The 18,247-nt window shown below is 34.1% G+C and overlaps 1 protein-coding gene across 2 annotated transcripts in view; it reads left to right on the forward strand.

Annotated features, from left to right (window-relative positions):
• LOC150094439 (aladin-like) overlaps positions 1–18,247 on the forward strand; it is a 401,031-nt gene that overhangs the window by 224,761 nt on the left and 158,023 nt on the right. For both annotated transcript variants that reach the window (XM_090412342.1, XM_090412343.1), the window contains one exon: positions 1,127–1,173. In XM_090412342.1, the coding sequence (XP_090268468.1) occupies positions 1,127–1,173 (47 nt within the window). The remainder of the gene's footprint in view (positions 1–1,126; positions 1,174–18,247) is intronic.

The following is an 18,247-nucleotide window of genomic DNA, read 5'->3' on the forward strand; positions in this document are numbered from 1 at the left end:
GTTTCTTCAACAAAATGATATGTATAATTTTATTTAAATATGTAAACTTTATATTTTATATGCATTTTTGTAACATGGTTGTATTTTGCACTTATACACTCTAATGTTAATATTAAAAAATCTGTTTCCTCTTTATTTCGAGATTTTTTTTCTCTTGCGGCCTGCAGCTTGATGTATAATTCTTAATTTGGCCCTTGGAGCTAAACGAGCATGACATGCCTGCCCTAAACTTAGCTTATTTGCCCTTCAACAGTCTTTTCTTACCTGTATATGCCTTAATTCTTCAGTCATGTGGGATTTGACCTGATCAAGTCTGAATTATGTAGTATAGTTATAAAGCTTTTTACTGCATATTTAGGCATTTCAGGTTGAATATTTTCTACTTCACCTGCCTTTTCACATTTCCAATTTCTTTTTGGAATTGTTCTTTATAGGTGGTGATAAAGAACACTATTTTGATTTCTTACAGGTGTTTCTTTTGTACTCCTAAATAATTCATTATAAATTTCCATGGTGTTCTTCTATAAACATTGGTATGAGAAAAAATCCCCCCCCCATCTTTCAGATTTTGTTTATGGACCAATAGCTTTGTTCAGAATTTTTTAATTTCTGTATTTCTGTTAAAGATGTTATTATATTTTCACTACTTTTCTTACTGATGTACCTTCCATAGTGAAATATTCTCTGCTGTAAACTGTATACCATTTTTATAGGGTAATAGTTGTGTTTCTTTTTGAAACACAAAATCTCTCATAATCAAAACCGGTATTCATAGTGCACAGTTATGTGAGGATACCAGTTTTAACCTCATCTGATTTTATCTATATCTACTGTTTCCATAGGTGATTTCCTTCCCCCCCTCCTTTTTTTAATGTACTACATAAATGCTGTATTACTGGACGTGCTAATATATCATCAAAGTATGATTTTTTATTTCTTTATATATATTGGATAACAAATTAAGTTAGTACTAAAGGCTAAATACTAATATTATTTGCTAATTAAAAAAGTCATGATTTTTAAATTGAAATTTCTGATCCTAATAATTCTTTCTTTTCTCTTTATACGATTTTTCTAAATAGTATAATTGATGATAAGATTTTATACATGATAACTTTTTTTTTAGTTGTCTACTGAGGAAATGTGTGCAGAATTCTCACATGCTTATGACTGGTAGGTATGTGCTTTGTAAGTGTAATTAATTTTTTCTTAACTCTTAATTAGTCGCACCTTTTTTTTTAGTTACAGCAAGAAACTCAGCTACTTGAAATTGCAACAAAAATCTGTCATTGGTTTTGTCAGAAATCAAACTTGAATGACGGCTGGGGTCAAATAGACCCCATGCGACTAATTAAAGGTTAATGAATAACTGTTAAGTTGTTCTAATTAAACATATGAAATTAAGTTGATCAGCACAACATTTTGAATGAAATGAGAATTTTACTTAATATATATGCAGAAAACTTAATATATATATCAGAAAGATTATATAGGAAATATATCTTTCTGATATATTTCCTATATAATATAGGAAATATATCAGACTATATTTCAACCCTACAAGTTTGATGTAGTGATAATCAATTTTACAACGAAAACAGGCTAAATTTTTTGCAGTTTCTCAGCAATATCCACCTTTGAATGACTTATTTGAAAAGAAAAGAAGGGACTCTAGCCTTCTTCGATGCCTTAGTTATAAAGCCAAATGGTTATTTCACATGTTGTTTAGGCTATCATAAGCTCACACATACACATGGCAGACACCTACACGCCACTTTGTCATCATCATCATCACCTCCAAATACTTGTAATTTCAAATTGATGTAACTGAAATTTTCAAACATTTCTTCCTCAGGACCTACACTACATCTGTAACAATAGTCTCTATATACCATGTTTGAACAAAACTGTTATAACAAAAAACCTTTACTAAAGTTTTTAAAAAGACCCCCCCCTCCACCAAAAAAAAAAAAAAAGAAGAAAAAAAAAAAAACTCACTCCCACCCACATCGTTTTGGCCTTTATGGGTTGTATCAGTGTGAACTAGGCCTATGGAGATACTAAGAGCTAAATCAATGGTAGATGTCATGTTTCCATATACAAATAGGAAAATTGCATATTACAATGTTATTAAAAAATACTCTTGATGAGAAATAATAGTAGAAAGTTTTTCCCCTGGTTACAAAGTAAATTGTATTGAAATTTATGTTCTTGTTTTTAATCTTTATATGTCTGCATGCGAAGAAACATTGCAATATGCTGCTTGTTTGTATATAGAAGCAGATGGCTTCATATCTCCACTGATCTAATACCAACTGATGGAGACCTCAAAACTGATTTGTGCAGTGACCCTTTACATAATGCATTGTGATATAGACATATGAGTTTTGCTGTTCATTTTGAGATAGCCTGATGTTACTTCCCTTCACACTTGGTTAAAGGATATAAACAAGAATATCTTGTTAAATATAATTTATTAGTTCTTTGATTAATTGTATTTAAATCTTCATATATGACAAGCCATTTCTTTTTATGTGATCCCACCCATGAAAGGTTGTCAACCTATAAATATATTGATATAAGTACTATGGCTGGGCATAGGGTTAAGTAATCTGACAAACCCTAGAGACCAAAGATGGAAGAACTTTTTTTCAGCCACTTCAGGTTTCCATGAACCACAATGGTGGTCTCCCACTGGAGACCACCTTTTATCCAAAGACAAAGAAAGAAAAAAATGCATGTCCATAGTAGGATTTGAACTTTTGGCCTATTGTTGGATAGTAGATACATTATTCACTCAGTCTGTCTGGCAAACCATCCCTTTTGATAAACTCTGTTGAATAAAAGTGATTGATTAATTATACCAAACATGAATCTAGAATTAGATCAGTCAAACTATCAGTGACTACTCCCCCCCCTCATTAATTTCCTTATTGCATTGATTGTACATAAAAGACTCATATTGAACTTTTCATTATAGGTAGTAGTACTGACATTAGGCTTACACTGTATATTAAACAAGACTTTGTATCCAATCTTTACTGTCTTTACTTTCCCGTGGTGTCTCACATTATTATGCATCCTTTAATATGGAATAAACAAAAAACGACTGGTAATTTATGATTTAAATGATCTTTAGTAATGGTAGAAATCAAATATTATTGATGATAGAGAAATGGGAGATGGTAATTGAACTCTGGCTTCATATAAGTCCATTGTTATTCAGTAATTATACAATATGTTATATCCAACAATTGTAAGCAACCTTTGCTGATTTGTTTGTTTTTTGCAAAAGAAAACCTTGCTTTCCATTATTCGAACAAGCAGAATATTCATAAAGTTTTTGGTTTTTGTGTCATTTCACAATAAATTTTCGTTTTGGCTTCAGTTTACTACTTTTGGTTTTAGTTCACTATTTTGTTTGAGTGCTGTGTGTTTTAACTGTCTCTGCAATGTTTATTAATAATGTTGTATGTTTTTAATAGTGACAAGTTGACATTTGTATCTATACATCTCCAAGAAAGCATTCAAAAATATATTCTTTCTCAGCACACAATGACTCAAAGACAAATTGCCAAAGAGTGTGGTGTTGGTTTAATTACTGTTAATGCAATTTTAAAGAGATTTAGGGAGACAGGTACCTTTTTTTTTCCCCTGACAGAAAAGGAAAATTTTGATGAATAAGGAAAACTACACTTAATCAGGATCGTTTACTAGTTAGGAAAAGCAAAATTAATCCAAGATTGCCTGCTGTATTCTTAAATAGGGACATGGTAGCTAGTGGGATTAATGTTTCTGATATGACAGTCAGTTGAAGATTGTTGGAAGCAGGAAGGACTGGCCACAGACCAAAAAAGAAACAACTGTTGACCAAGGCTACTCAGAAAAAAAGGCTTCAGTGCACAAAAGTGTACAAAGGTTGGACTGTTGAGAAGGGAAGAAGGTCATATTCTCAGATGAGAGCCATTTCTTTGTCCTAGAAGAGTGAGTATCTTATGTATCTTATGTTTGCAAATGAGTGGCTGAGAAGATTTCTCCTGTCCACCTTCAACAAGCTCCTAAAGACCCATCTAAAAAGATGTTCTGGGGTTGTTTTACACATCATGGTCCAAGATCACCTGTGCCTGTTGAGAGTATGATGAAAGTGACCAATACATAAAAATATTGGAGAAAAGAGTGCTCCCACAGATCCAGAAAGATTGAGCTCATCTTCCAACAGTATTTTACTGCATGTCACACTTCAAAAAAAGTGAAAGAGTTCCTCAAAAATCACATCAGTTGCTTCAGTAGCCAGGTAACTCTCCTGACATTAACCAAAAAAAATTTGTGGGCAATAGTGAAAAAGAGACTTGGGAAATTAAATTGATACAAAGGATAACTTAATACAATTATAAAAGTATGGTTTCGAGATGCAGAAATAAGAAAAATGTGTTCTACATTGGTAGATCCATGCCTAAGTGAATTAATGAACTTATTAGGAACAGGGGAAAGCATATAAATTGACAGGTGAAGTTGGCATTTAATTTTTGTACTTATTTTTTTGCAAAATTAAAATTTTTCTTTAAAATGGGAGTGTTCCGATTAATTTGTTTGCTACTGTAACCTAGTACTGTCTGAAAAATATTAATTTCCTTTCATTACATGTAGGATTCATATGTAGGTTGTATAATGTCATCTGAGAATCTTTTTCCTTCCTTATGCAAATAATGCATGGGTAAATCTTCCCCGTATCGATATAGCATACTTAAAAATCACACTGCCTGTAACTGCTTTGTTAAAATATGTTAAACTGTGCACCATAATGAAGCAAGAAGATTTGATTCTAGGAGAGGGAAGACTAGAAGAATGTTTGTATAATTTTTCTTTGAGAAATATTTGTATACTCTTTAGTCCAGTGATATCACTTACTGAATGGGAAGTATATTGGCATTGCATAAGGTTTTTATATGAGGCAGTATCTGAATGTGTTCCTAGAGTTCAAAGAACAAATAAGATATGAAATGGATGCGCAGTCTTATTAAGCAAGAAATCCATAAAAGGATGATGTCGAAAAAATATGAGAATAAGAGCATGAGGAGTTATGAAATAGATGAAGTGCAGACCATAAAATTATGAGTATTGTATGGGAATCTAAATTGGAATGTGAAAAGGAATTGGCTGCGCAAGCTAAAGGCACAGGAAAGAATTTTCTCGCTGTGCTGTAAGTAAAAGAAAAAATGAATATGAAAGAATAAGTTGAGTTGATTCAAATGGTACCCTTGTGTCAGAAGCAGTTGAGATGATTTAAATAATGAGTGCTCACTTTGTCAAAATATATCAACCATGTGAATGTAGGATGGCGTAGAATGCTACCACTACACTAGATGAAAGGATAGATGTGCATAAGAGTGAGGTTCATAAGCGATAGTGTGCATAAGAGTGATGGAAAGAATGTATTCATAGATCTGTTGTACGAGGTGGTGCAAAATCTAATGTGTGTAACTGCTGACCTATTACTATATCTGCAGTAGTGGTGAAGATTTTGGAGAAATTGGTTAGAATTCACATACAGAAATGGATTGACAGACAAGCTTTGCAAAGAACATGGGTTTACTAAAGGGAGATCATGTTTTAGCAGTTTGCTCATATTTTATAATAATGTTCCAGGTGAATTAGATAAAGGAAATGTATACACTGTGATCCTGTTAGACTTTGATTAGGCATTTGATAGGATACCACTTGAAAGGCTGTTGCATAAATTGGAGAATATTAGATTGGAATATATACTATTAACTTGGATAAGGGAGTTGCTGATGGATAGAAAGCGGTACATGGTAGGTGTGAAGCTGCCAAATTTAAGGTAATCAGTGATGTACCTCCATGATCAGTCCTTGGACCATTGTTGTTCTATCCATACATTAATGATATTGGGAAGGACCCTACAGGATATGTTCAGCTATTTGTTGATGCTGTGAGTTCTTACAAGAGATAGGGCAATCAGGGATGCTACTGATATATAGCAATTGCAGAATGATTTGAATAAGCTGAAACAGTGGGCAAATGATAGTGGCTGAATTTAGTGTTAGTAAGTGTAAAGTTATGCACTTTGGCACAATGAAATTTTGACCAGTATATTATATTGATGGGATTATGTTACAAGAAATCGATGAGGCTATGGATTTTTGACATCAATTTTTACAAGGCCTTGATATGACCGCACCTGAACTACTGTGCATAAATTTGGTTTCCTGGGTTTGAAAGGGATGGGGGGGGGGATGAAGACACTTTGGAAAGGGTGCAAAGATGATATTGGGTTTATGGAATGTAGATTATGAGGACAGATTGAGAGTATGTGGAATACACACACACACACTGGTAAGCAGGAGAAAGAGGTGCGATAGGTGTCTATAAACTTCTGAAAGGGTGTTACATGTTTTCATTACATGAAAAGTGGGACATCCATAGAAGTTTGTGTGTGGTTAAGAAAATGGGTGAGAACTAGATATTTCTCTCACAGAACAGTGAGTGAGTGTGATGATTTGCCTGTTGAAGTAGTGAATGCATACAGTATGAATGATTTAAGAGAAGGTATGACAGCTAGTGTAGGTGATCTACAGCCTCTGTTGACAAGTCTTTATGTCTCTGAAGATTTTAGATGATAATGATAATAATTGTTACTGAATTTTAAAAAAAATGGTTTCATTCTTTTAATTATAAATAATTTATTGAAGATGTTATTTAGGCAATACTGATATGGGAAAGGAAGGAAGGAGTAGCTACAGTATTTTCCAGACAACTTCAAGTAGAGTAATGTGCTTCACCTGTCAAGTGTCATCTCCATTGAGGAGGTTAGCTATAATGGATCCATCTATTTCTCTCTTGGGCTGCTCTCTGCATAGTTCACTATCTTCCGTTCTTTCACTTGGCTTCAATGTTTTCCTCTTATAAGTCTTTTTGAAGATTCATGCCTCACCATATGACCCATATATATAGAGTAAAACCCATTTTTTACACTTTCCAGAGGACTGATGGAAAAAAGTGTAAATAGCAGGAAATGTAAAAAAAACATTAAAAAAAGGCTAAAAGATGACTTACTGCTAATATGTGAGTCTACATACTAGATTACAAAATTTAATAACTGAAAATAAATTAATTTATGATTATGTATATTTATCTATTTAAAAATATCTTTAATTATTGATTATTTTTGCTTTTTCTGCACTCTCATAAGTTTTACCTGCCTCTCCACAGTGTATAAGGCATTAAATGTCCCATCGTCTCCTGATGCACTTGCAATATACCATCTCAAAACAGATAGCTACCATTGCTTCTTTACTAGTAGCGACGGTAGGTTCTTGATCACAGTCTTCAACCACTTCTTCCTCTTCTTCTTCTTCACCAAGGTGGTTGGAATGGATGTCTTCTACATTTGGTACCATTGATCTGATCACACCAGCATCAACATAGTCTTGAAATGAGGAAGCCTCATCCATCACATAGCAGTTGTTGGGCTCTGACATATCGTCTTCTTCCTCCTATAGTTGTTCCTCCTCATCCACAAACATAACTCCTGCCTTCCGGAAACAGTTGGATATGGTTTCAGTAGTAACATGCAACTACGCTTTGGCCACATAATACATGGCATCAAGGATTGATATGGTGATTTGTTTTGGGTCCATACCATTATCATGCATAAAGACAGCTTTTTCAACAAGAATTTTTCTATATTTCCATTTAAATGCATGGATGATGCCCAGATCTAATGGCTGAAGCTCACTTGTACAATTAGGGAGGGAAAGAACACTAATCTAATATTTCTGAGCTGCAGATCTTTAGGGTGTGCAGGACATTTGTCTAGCAGTGGTAGTATTTTATGGTGATTTGTACCCATTTTAGCATCCAGAGCATGCATGGTGGATGTGAAGATGCCGGTGGTCATCCGTGCTGTAATGTTGGCATCATACTTAGTAGGCTGATTTTTCATGTTCTTAAAACACCTTGGCTTTTTAAATTTACCAATTACCAGTGGAGGTAATTTTTCTGATCCATCAGCATTGATCATGAGCAAAACAGTTACCCTCTGCTTGCTGAGTTTTCCACCGTGACACTTCTCTCCTTTAAAACACAATGTTTTACTTTGCAGAATGTTATAAAAGAGCCCAGTTTCATCAACATTGAAAATATTTTTCGGTTCATAGTCCTGAATAATAGTCTTTAGTTCATGTTTCCACTGGTTTACAGTTTCCCCTGCAACACTATTACTTTCTCCACACACTTGATTATACACAATATTGTGACGAGTCTTGAAACGATCAATCCATCCATTTGACGCAGTAAAACCATTAATCCTAACCTTGCAGCAAATTCAAGGGCTTTCGCTCGGAGTATAGTACCATCAACTGGAATACTCGGCACTCTCGTAGAAACAAACCACTCCGCCACAAGTTTATCCAATTCATCATATGTCGATGTCCGGATATACTGTATTTTCGGTTTTTTTGACATAGCGCCAGATCGCTTTGCATTGAGTTCAGTGCTTGACCTGTTTTTTATTATCGTGTTCAAAGTGGACACGGAGAGTCCAAGATCTTTTGCTAAATGCACACATGTTCCAGTATGCCAATCTACACATAGCAGAATTGCCATCTTTTCTTCTACTGAAATACATTTTCTGTCCTTTTTCTCCACGTTACTAACATGGATAATCCACCACCGCAACTTGAAAGCAACTTTCACATGCTAAATTACGTAGCAGAAATTCTGCAATATCAATTTGTACTGTGATTGAAAAATCACAGTATCGCTCATCACTACATCACTGCTGCAAGCATGCAAGTCACCATGATGGCAGAAACAAAACTACAGCCGAAAACAACACCATCTGGAAACAGAAATGTACAGATTTTCGCAGAAATCGATTTGAATGAGAGGAAATCGATTCGAAAATCAGTATTGTCACCCGAGAAAAAACACAAATCACGGGAAATAACATCCACATCAAGTTGTTAATGGCTAGAAAGCAATATATCTTAAAAATTGGCCTTAAGATGGGACCAACAGAAAATGACGTAAATGGCAGGAAAACATACATTACGGGAATGTAAAAACGGGGTTTTACTGTGTGTGTATATATATATATTTTTATATTCTTTATTAATTCCAATTTAGTACACATAGTCTCCAAAATGTCTTCATTTCTCTCCTTTTGAAACCTGAGATTTTCAATGTTCTTCTGTATATTCACATATCAAAAGCATCAATTCTACTACTGTCTTCCTTTTTTATTGTCCATGTTAATCATTTTTCACATAGCTTTTTTGCTTATTTCCATTGATGTTAGTGTATTCTGTTAAAGGTTGATTTTGCAATTTCTATTTTTCTCCTAATCTCTCTTTTGCATTTTCCTTCCTCTGTAATTAAGTATTCTAAATAAATGTAATATTTAACTTTGGGGTATATTTTTCTCTGCTTACTATCATAACTTTAGTTGTTGTTATTATTTTTTTGGAATTTAATTAAGGCTATATTTTTTACTTTGCATGTTTATTTGTTCTATGAACCTCTGCAAGGCTTCCTCTTTCTCAGCAATCAATGGATATTAATTGCATAACAAAGATTATTTATATTTTTTCCACATATTTTTACTTCTTCCTGTTCTTCTAAATTTTAAAAAATTTCTCTGAATTAAAAGGAAAGGTCCATCCTAGTTTTCTTCATACTTCAAATCTCCTGTATACTCTTGTGTCTCTGGACCAGCATAAAGATATTACTATCAGTAACAGAAAACACCATGCGACTTCTTTTTCTTGTGTCTTCTCTCCAAGTTAATTTGTGCATATTTTTAGGATGCATTAGTAACAACTAGTCCATGTGCTGAACAGAAGCTTAACAGGTACTTACTATTCGCTGTGTTCTTTCCTCTCAATTTTCCCAAAATATTTCTTTCTGTATGTCTAGCATTTATTTCCTACCCTACTAGAAATTTATTTACTTACTACTCTAATTTATTTACTACTCTACTAGAAAACTAGTAGAGTAGGAAATAAATGCTAGACATACAGAAAGAAATACTTTGGGAAAATTGAGAGGAAAGAACACAGTGAATAGTAAGTACCTGTTAAGCTTCTGTTCAGCACATGGACTAGTTGTTACTAATGCATCCTAAAAATATGCACAAATTAACTTGGAGAGAAGACACAAGAAAAAGAAGTCTCATGGTGTTTTCTGTTACTGATAGTGATATCTTTATGCTGGTCCAGAGACACAAGAGTATACAGGAGATTTGAAGTATGAAGAAAATTCAGGATAAGTAGAAGATTGTCAGTATCAGATTTTCACTTTAAGACAAATACTTGAGAAATCAGGAGAATATAACAAGGATCAACATTTAAAGTTTATAGATCTGGATAAGGTATATGACAAGGTGCCAACAAAATGCTAGAAGGTGGTTTGATGCAAAATTAGGTGTAAGACAAAGTTTCTCCCCCCCCCCCATTGTTCCACAATGATAACAATTAGAAGGAAAGTGGCATTAAATTGGAAATGTTCAATTTGACTCTTCACTTTATGCAAATAAAGTTATACTTATGTGTATAAATCTAGCATCAATCTGTAGATTTGGTATGAAAATCCACAAAAAAAGCAATATGAAAATAGGCAGGAAAGGAAATCAAACTTGCAGAAGAATTAGAAAAATACCAAATGAACATAATTGGCATTACTAAGACAAAAACATGTGAGATCTTACTAAATATGAGTTATGGCTATTAAGTAATGAGACGGGTTGCAAAATTGTGGTTTATTATTACAATTGAACAACTTAATTGCTATCCTCTTCAACATACTCCCCTCCTCTATCTATGCACCGTTGCATTTAAATTTTCCATTGTTGGAAGCAGTGCTGCAAGTCATCAGGTATTATCTGCTTCAGTAGTGCTGCCATTTTCTCCTTTACCTCATCCACTACAGGTCTGGCTGACAGTGGAGCTGGACTTGCAGGAGAAGATCATCATATGCAATGAGACATGGATTTTCCAGTATTTGTTTCCAGAAACAAAGAGACAATCGATGCACTGGGAAACTCCGACATCACTCTGAGAATGAAAAAAGCAAGAATGAGCAAGTCAAAACTGAAGGCAATGCCAATGTGTTTTTTTTTTTATTTTTATTTTTTTTTTATCAATGGCATGGTAATGGTTGAATGGGTACCAGAGGGTCAGATAGTTAACTGACATTATTACTTTGAGGTTCTGGCCAAGCTGAGAGAACGAGTGAGGAAGAATCTGTGGAAGAACAACGCTTGGATTCTCCATCAGGACAATGTTCCAGTGCACTATCTGTAAAACAGTATCTGGCTGATAAGAAGATCCCAGTGTTGGACCATCCACCTTACTCGCCAGACTTAGCTCCATGTGACTTTTACCTTTTTCCAAAGTTGAAATCTACATTGAATCCCATTTTCAGTGGATGAGGTAAAGAAGAAAATAACAGCACTACTGAAGCAGATAGCAGTGCTGTAAGTCATTAGGTGTTGTTTGCTTCAGTAGTGCTGTTATTCAGTAGTGCTGTTATAAAGTTGTACAATTGTAATAATAAACCACATTTTTGCAACCAGTCTCGTTATTTAATAGCCACACCTCGTAGTAAGTATATGATGTTATATTCAAGCAATAATGATCAAGTAAAGGAAGGAGTAGGGATAGCATTGAACACCAATCATAAAGATAAACTTCTTGATTAGAATGCAGTTTCAAGTAGAGTGATGTGGTACACTTCAAAATGGGGAAATGGACAATGAAACTTATTTGTGCCTGTGGTCCCACAGAAGGTTCTTCTAAGGAAAAAGTGGAAGAATTTTTTGAATCATTAGAACAGCAATTGGAAAAAGTGGTCCTTGTTGGAGATCTAAACAGCAAAGTAGGAAAGGAATCCCACTAGCCATATAGAAATGTTTAGGGAAAATTTGGAGAAAAATGCAAAGCTAGTAATAATGGTAAGTACTTGCTGGATTTCTACTCAGGACACACATTAGTCATTACTAACACTATGCTCCAACATAAAGATGTGCACAAGTTCATGTGGAGAGAAGACACAAGAAATAAGAAAAGCCTCTTTGGCTATGCTGCATCATTGTTGATTTTGATATTTTCATGCCTGTTCAAGATACAGGAGTGTACAAAGAATTTGAAGTTGGAAGTGACCATTATTGCTAAGAGGTTAAAACTGAATATCATATGCAGCAATAATGCACTTGCTGTTGCTTGTGTCTGCCTACTGGCGGTGCGAAATGCACAATGAACGCATGTACGATTACAAAAGGGAAAGGTCAGGGAATCCTAATCAATTCTTTTTCTATAGACTGTATTTTTATTTATTCTTACTGTATTAGAGGGCTCAGTCCCAACAAACTTACTCGTAAATACTGTTCTCATTTTTTTAAAGTTCATACATTAAGCTAACATAAGTATTAATATTATATAAATTAAGTGGATATTAAATCCAACATTATTTCAAAGCCAACTACAGTAACTATAGAATTTTCGTGGGAAATTTGGCGAGTGTATTCCTGTAGGATCTCAGGTCAAATTTCTCAAGAAACGTCTATAGTTTCTGTAGTCGGCTTTGAAATAATGTTGTATTTAATATCTACTTAATTTATATAATTTCGTATCATCGATGTAAAGCCTTTTGGTTATTTATTTTAGTAAAGAAGTATTAATAACTAATTATGGCATAATCATAAAGAGTACAGTGTAGCATGTCGACAAATATAAAAGTACGCATTTAAATTAGTTATCAATCACAGAACTAATGCTACAATATTGTAGTTTCCTCAGGCCAACATCATTAAATTAACTTCTGGTTAATGGGGTATGTCAATAAGTTTCATTGACATATTCCATTCTGATCACCAAAAATTTATAATATTATTCACTATTAAAATTGATTATTGCATTATTAAATTGATTTTAATGATGTTGGTTTGAAAGAAGAAAGAAAAAAAAATGTAGTGAGAAAAATATTTATGCATTGTAACTCACAATAGAAGTCAGTGGAGCAGGGGAAGCAGCAGAAGGATGTTGACTTGTTGGCGAACGCTTACCGTCGAATATAACTTGCCCTCGTGTATAACTGGCACCCCTGATTTCACTTTACGAAAAAAGACATTAAAAAAAGGTTTTGCATATATACCTCCCACACAAAAAACAACACGCCCTCTCCAATAGCCATTATATACTGTAGATGCAAGGAAAAAAAAATAGTTTTATTGTATCCCTGAATAAGGTACAGAGACTTTTGCAGTCTGTGTAATATATTTCTCAACAAATAGTGCAATTAGAGACAGCTGGAATAAAAACGGCACCTAACTAATGAATCACATGTACCCCTCTCACAGAAACTACGCTGTATAGGCAAGCAAAGCACCGGAAACACAGTATCTAACTAAAACTATTGTCCAATTTTTCAATTACACAAAGTGTTTGTTTGATTGCATTTGAAATTCTTGATGTCATTATGACAGATCACAGATGCTAACTTCAAATAAAATTCTACCACAAATTGAAACATGCCATATATTTGGTGATTTGGTGATTTTTGTAACCAACAGTCATCTTTAGATTTACTTTCAGTGCCATTCAGTATCAGTGCTACCGAAAATGCCAGGCTCAGTACAAATGGAGCTGCTTGAACTGCAAAACAACTCTTGTTTGAGAGAAAAATTATTCAATGTGCCCTTGCTTACATTTTACAGACTACATTTCTGAGGATGCATTACCTAATCTTCACCGGCATTTTTTGAAGATGTGTGCTTTGTTAGGAAGCAAATGCTTATGTTAGCAGTTCTTCTCCAGAATGAAGCATGTGAAGTCCAAGACAGGAACTCAGATTACCAACCAACATCTCAAGAATACTCTGCACATAATGTCTTCCAACATTGATGCCAACATCGACAATCTGGCCAAGGAAAAACATTGCCAAGTTGCCTATTGACATTGCAAAAAATTAATGTTTTCTTCATTAAATTATCTTTTTCCAAGTATTGATTATATTTACTTATCATGAACCTGACTCCTACCTACGCTCTTAAAGCTGAGTTTCTTTTTTATAGGATTTTATGTAAATTATCAAATGCACAGCGTTCCTTGTGAATATGGAAAACATCTTACAATTCTAAATACTGCAGTATAGCTTAGTGGCCCATGGGCTTCATTGAAATTTTTAATGCAGTCTGCACTGTCTGAAAGGTTGAAGACCCCTGGTTTAGGTGGATTAATTCAGTCAGAAATGTCTTAGAAGAACAAAATGTTAGGTACGACAATATTGGAGTACAGTCAATAGTCATTTGGAAGAAAATTGTTGATAAGAGAGTAATAATAATTAAATTTATCATGTAGTGCTGTCATAATAGCCTGCTCCCTCCTTCAGAATACATATCAAGAATACATCATAAGGAAAAGGATATCAAGAAATTGATGATGATGATTTTAGCTAACTTCTCAGAAGTACCATGAACATACTGGGATGGTGAATATGAGTAGAGGTGACAGTATTTTTTTTTTTTTTGATTGCATTGGGGAGCTGCAGCCATTGACTAAGAAGGTATTGTGTATGTGTGTTCAGTGGTTGGGGCATTGTCATCTGAACAAATCAGTTTTAATTTGTCAATCAATGTTTTTATAATGTTATACTGATTGGAAGGGTGGTGATGCTATGGAAGGATTTGTACTTGTAAGATGGATTACACTGAAATTGTTTTGTGCCAGGTGCTTGGAGAAATTTACTGATTAGTTAGAGAGTGAATGTGAATAGTCAAGGAAACTAGATTTGCATAGGTGCCTGCAACTGTGAATTAAGACATCATTACTTAGTGTGTAATGATATTGTTGTGACGTGTTCTCTCGACGTTCGAATCCGCCATCTTGCTAAAAGTCACTTTCATAAAATAAAGGAAAACTAATTGCAAATTAATCACTGATCTAAGGGTAGAGAAATTTCTATTATACTGCGCCACTCTATCCTTAGATAAGTCTATATGAATTAGTAGGATTAATTTAAAATTAGTTAGCAGTCTTTTCACTCATTCAGGCCGATGGTATTTATTTTCTTTCTTTCTGGGATTCCCGCTAGATCCGAATTTTTGTGAACAGTGCAGTAAAAAGAAATTCAGGCAAACACAATATTTAAATTAACAAGCAAAACATTTAATATATGGTTATATAACAAATACATGTATTCCACCTTTAAATATGACAACTCAGTCAAGCTAGTACATCAGGTCAAGTCATTCACAATAAATCAATCTTCCAAACTTTCATACACAAATTCACAGTTTCAGAATCACAAAGTTTCCTTACTCAATTTATTACAATAGAATTTCTTATTCAATCAGTTTCCTTGTATCTCTCAACTACACTCTACGATTGACTCTTAACAGGCACTAACCAAGTCTCAGCCTCGATGGTATGCTACAGTTAATGTTAGAAACAGCGCAACGGAACTAATACTTAAATCTTCATACACTGAAATAAACTAATATGACTGTCCTTACCAGAAATAATCTTCAGTACTTCCAATATTTTGTGAGCACACTTTCAAATTGTATTTATCACACTTGCGAGATACCAAATAACTAAAACATTACTAATCGCGCTTCAAAAACTCCAGATAACAACTGTAAGGTACATTAATTATTCTTATTTTTCATTCATCAACTAGTTTAACTCCGTACAATTCCTTTTTTCGTAGTATAGAAATAAGTCGTAATTGTAGACTGACTGGATTTATTCAGAATTCTTCGTTGAATGTCCAGTTCTCTAATTATCCGATTACGGCAATAATTTCCTTTTATTACTACGGCTGATTTTGCTTTCAGCCAACTATAAGATTCACTTATAAAAAAAATATCTACTCAACTCCTATCCTTAGGAATCTTTTAATTACTTCTACTTCTTTAGTTTACTTCCTTGCTACCTTATAGTTCCAAAGTTCCGTTCCGACTCCCTGCTTACTACTACGTATCTATTTTCTCTTCTTCTTCTGTCCACGCTCCCTTCACACGCGCTCGTTTATTTCACGCGTCTCTATGACAACCGATAAACGTAAACATTCTCGCGAATGTTACATTAGGCTATATAACTACATTCAGTTATTACATAACGTTAAACTTTCACAAAAAGAATAAATAGAATATTTGCATTTCAATAATTGCGTAGTTAAATTACAAATGTAAGCTTCTATAATATTGACATAACAATAAATAAAATAGCTTAATAATAATTAATACAGAATCTATTTACCATTAACACATTTCTTTGATTAAATAATTAAATAATTGATATAATTAAGGTAGTTATATGATATCAAATTACATTTACGTTATTTACAATAAATAATATTTACAATGCGGCCTCTGTGATGGAAAATCATGTTGGATTCTGAATCAAATAACATTTATTCTATTTTCTACATAATTAGAATCCAACAATATTGATGAGAGAGAGAGAGAATTCTAGCATGTAAGGAATGGCTCAATTTGTGTGAAAGAGAACCAGATGAACTGTGGGAAGAGATTAAAGATATAATTAAAACAGAAGTAAAGAAGAATATTCCAACAGTTTGTAAGACGTCTAAATGGCTGTCAGAAGATGGCATCAAAACTGCTCAGGAATATGAAGACCACAGGAAATTTGCAGGATGTTCAGCATTGGAATGAAGAGTTTTGACAAGCCAGAAGAGACTAGGAAAAATACTTTAATCAGGAATGCCAAGAAATAGAAGACCAAAACAAGAGATCTTTTCAAAAAGATCAGGGAACTGACAGGGAAGTTCAGCGCCAAGGTTACAATATTGAAAAGTAATTACAGACTGCAGACTTCAAAGAAAGATGGAAAGAGTATACAAAAGCCCTTTACAGAAAGGACTCCAAAATTACTCAGTGAAGTGAAGTGGGCACTTAAACAGCTATCCAGTAAGAAAGCACCAGGAAGGGATGGAATACCTATTGAGCTGTTCAAAGCCCTGGGAGAAGAGGGAGTTAAAAATTTAACAGCTCTATGTCAACGAATTTGGATCACAACTACATGGCCTAGGAAATGGAAAAAAATCGGTTTATATACCTTTATTGAAGAAAGGCGGTGCAAAAATTGCAGAACTATAGCACTGATTTCTCATACAAGTAAAATCTTAAGATTATTCAGAAAAGACTGAAACCATTCATGAAGAGAGAAATGCTAGACGAACAGGCAGGATTTTGAAAAGGCAGAGGAACAAGAGATCAGATCGCCAATGCAAGATGGATAATAGAAAGAGCACAGGAATATCAAAAGAATGTCTACCTTTTGTTTCCCTCACTATAGTAAGGCTTTTGACTCTGTAGATCATGTGAAACTGTTGAATGTGTTAAGAACAATGGGAGTCCCAGAGCATTTCATTATCCTTCTGAGAAATCTTTATTATGAACAAGAAGCTACTGTCTGAACAGATCTTGGAGAAACTGAGTATTTCACAATAGGTAAAGGGGTAAGACAAGGATGTATTTTATCTCCGTACCTGTTTAACTCATACAGCGAATACATTTTAAGAATGGCAGGGCTGGAGGAGTCTTCAATTGGAATTAAAATTAGTGGAAGAAATATTAATTTGTTGTATGAAGATGATACCACCTTGCTAGCAGAATGCAAAGAAGATTTAGAGGAACTTATAATGAAAGTTAAAGAAGAAAATGTTAAATATGGCCTTAAACTTAACCTCAAAAAGACAAAAGTTAGGGCAACATCTGAACTTAATGATTTTGAAGTAGATGGGGAGAAAATGGGAGTAGTTAACAATTTTGTACTCCTAGGATCCTGAATTAATAAAGATGGGTATCGTTACTGAAGAAGTTAGAAGATTATTATTACTCGGAAGGAAAGCAATGACAAATTTAAGTGAGATCTTTAAAGATAAAGTTATTAGCCTCGCAACAAAAATCAAAATTGTGAAAGCAGTGGTATTCCCTGTGGTACTGTAAGGATGTGAAAGTCGGACCCTGAGAAATAGTGAAAGAAGGAAGATAAATGTATTTGAATTATGGGTTTGGCGATGCTTACTAAGAATACCATGGACTGCAAAGCAAACCAATAAATCAGTGATAGACAGAATAAGGCCAGATTGCTCCCTCGAGGCTATGATCATCAAGTGAAAATTGTCATACTTTGGACATATTATGTGAGCAAATGACAGTCTAGAGAAGATGATGCATGCTAAAGTTGATGGAAGCAGGAGAAGA

This window comes from Typopeltis vanoorti, chromosome 22 (assembly GCF_054136105.1).
Source record: "Typopeltis vanoorti isolate ZY-2024b chromosome 22, IOZ_Tvanoo_1.0, whole genome shotgun sequence".
Classification (NCBI taxonomy): Eukaryota; Metazoa; Arthropoda; class Arachnida; order Uropygi; family Thelyphonidae; genus Typopeltis; species Typopeltis vanoorti.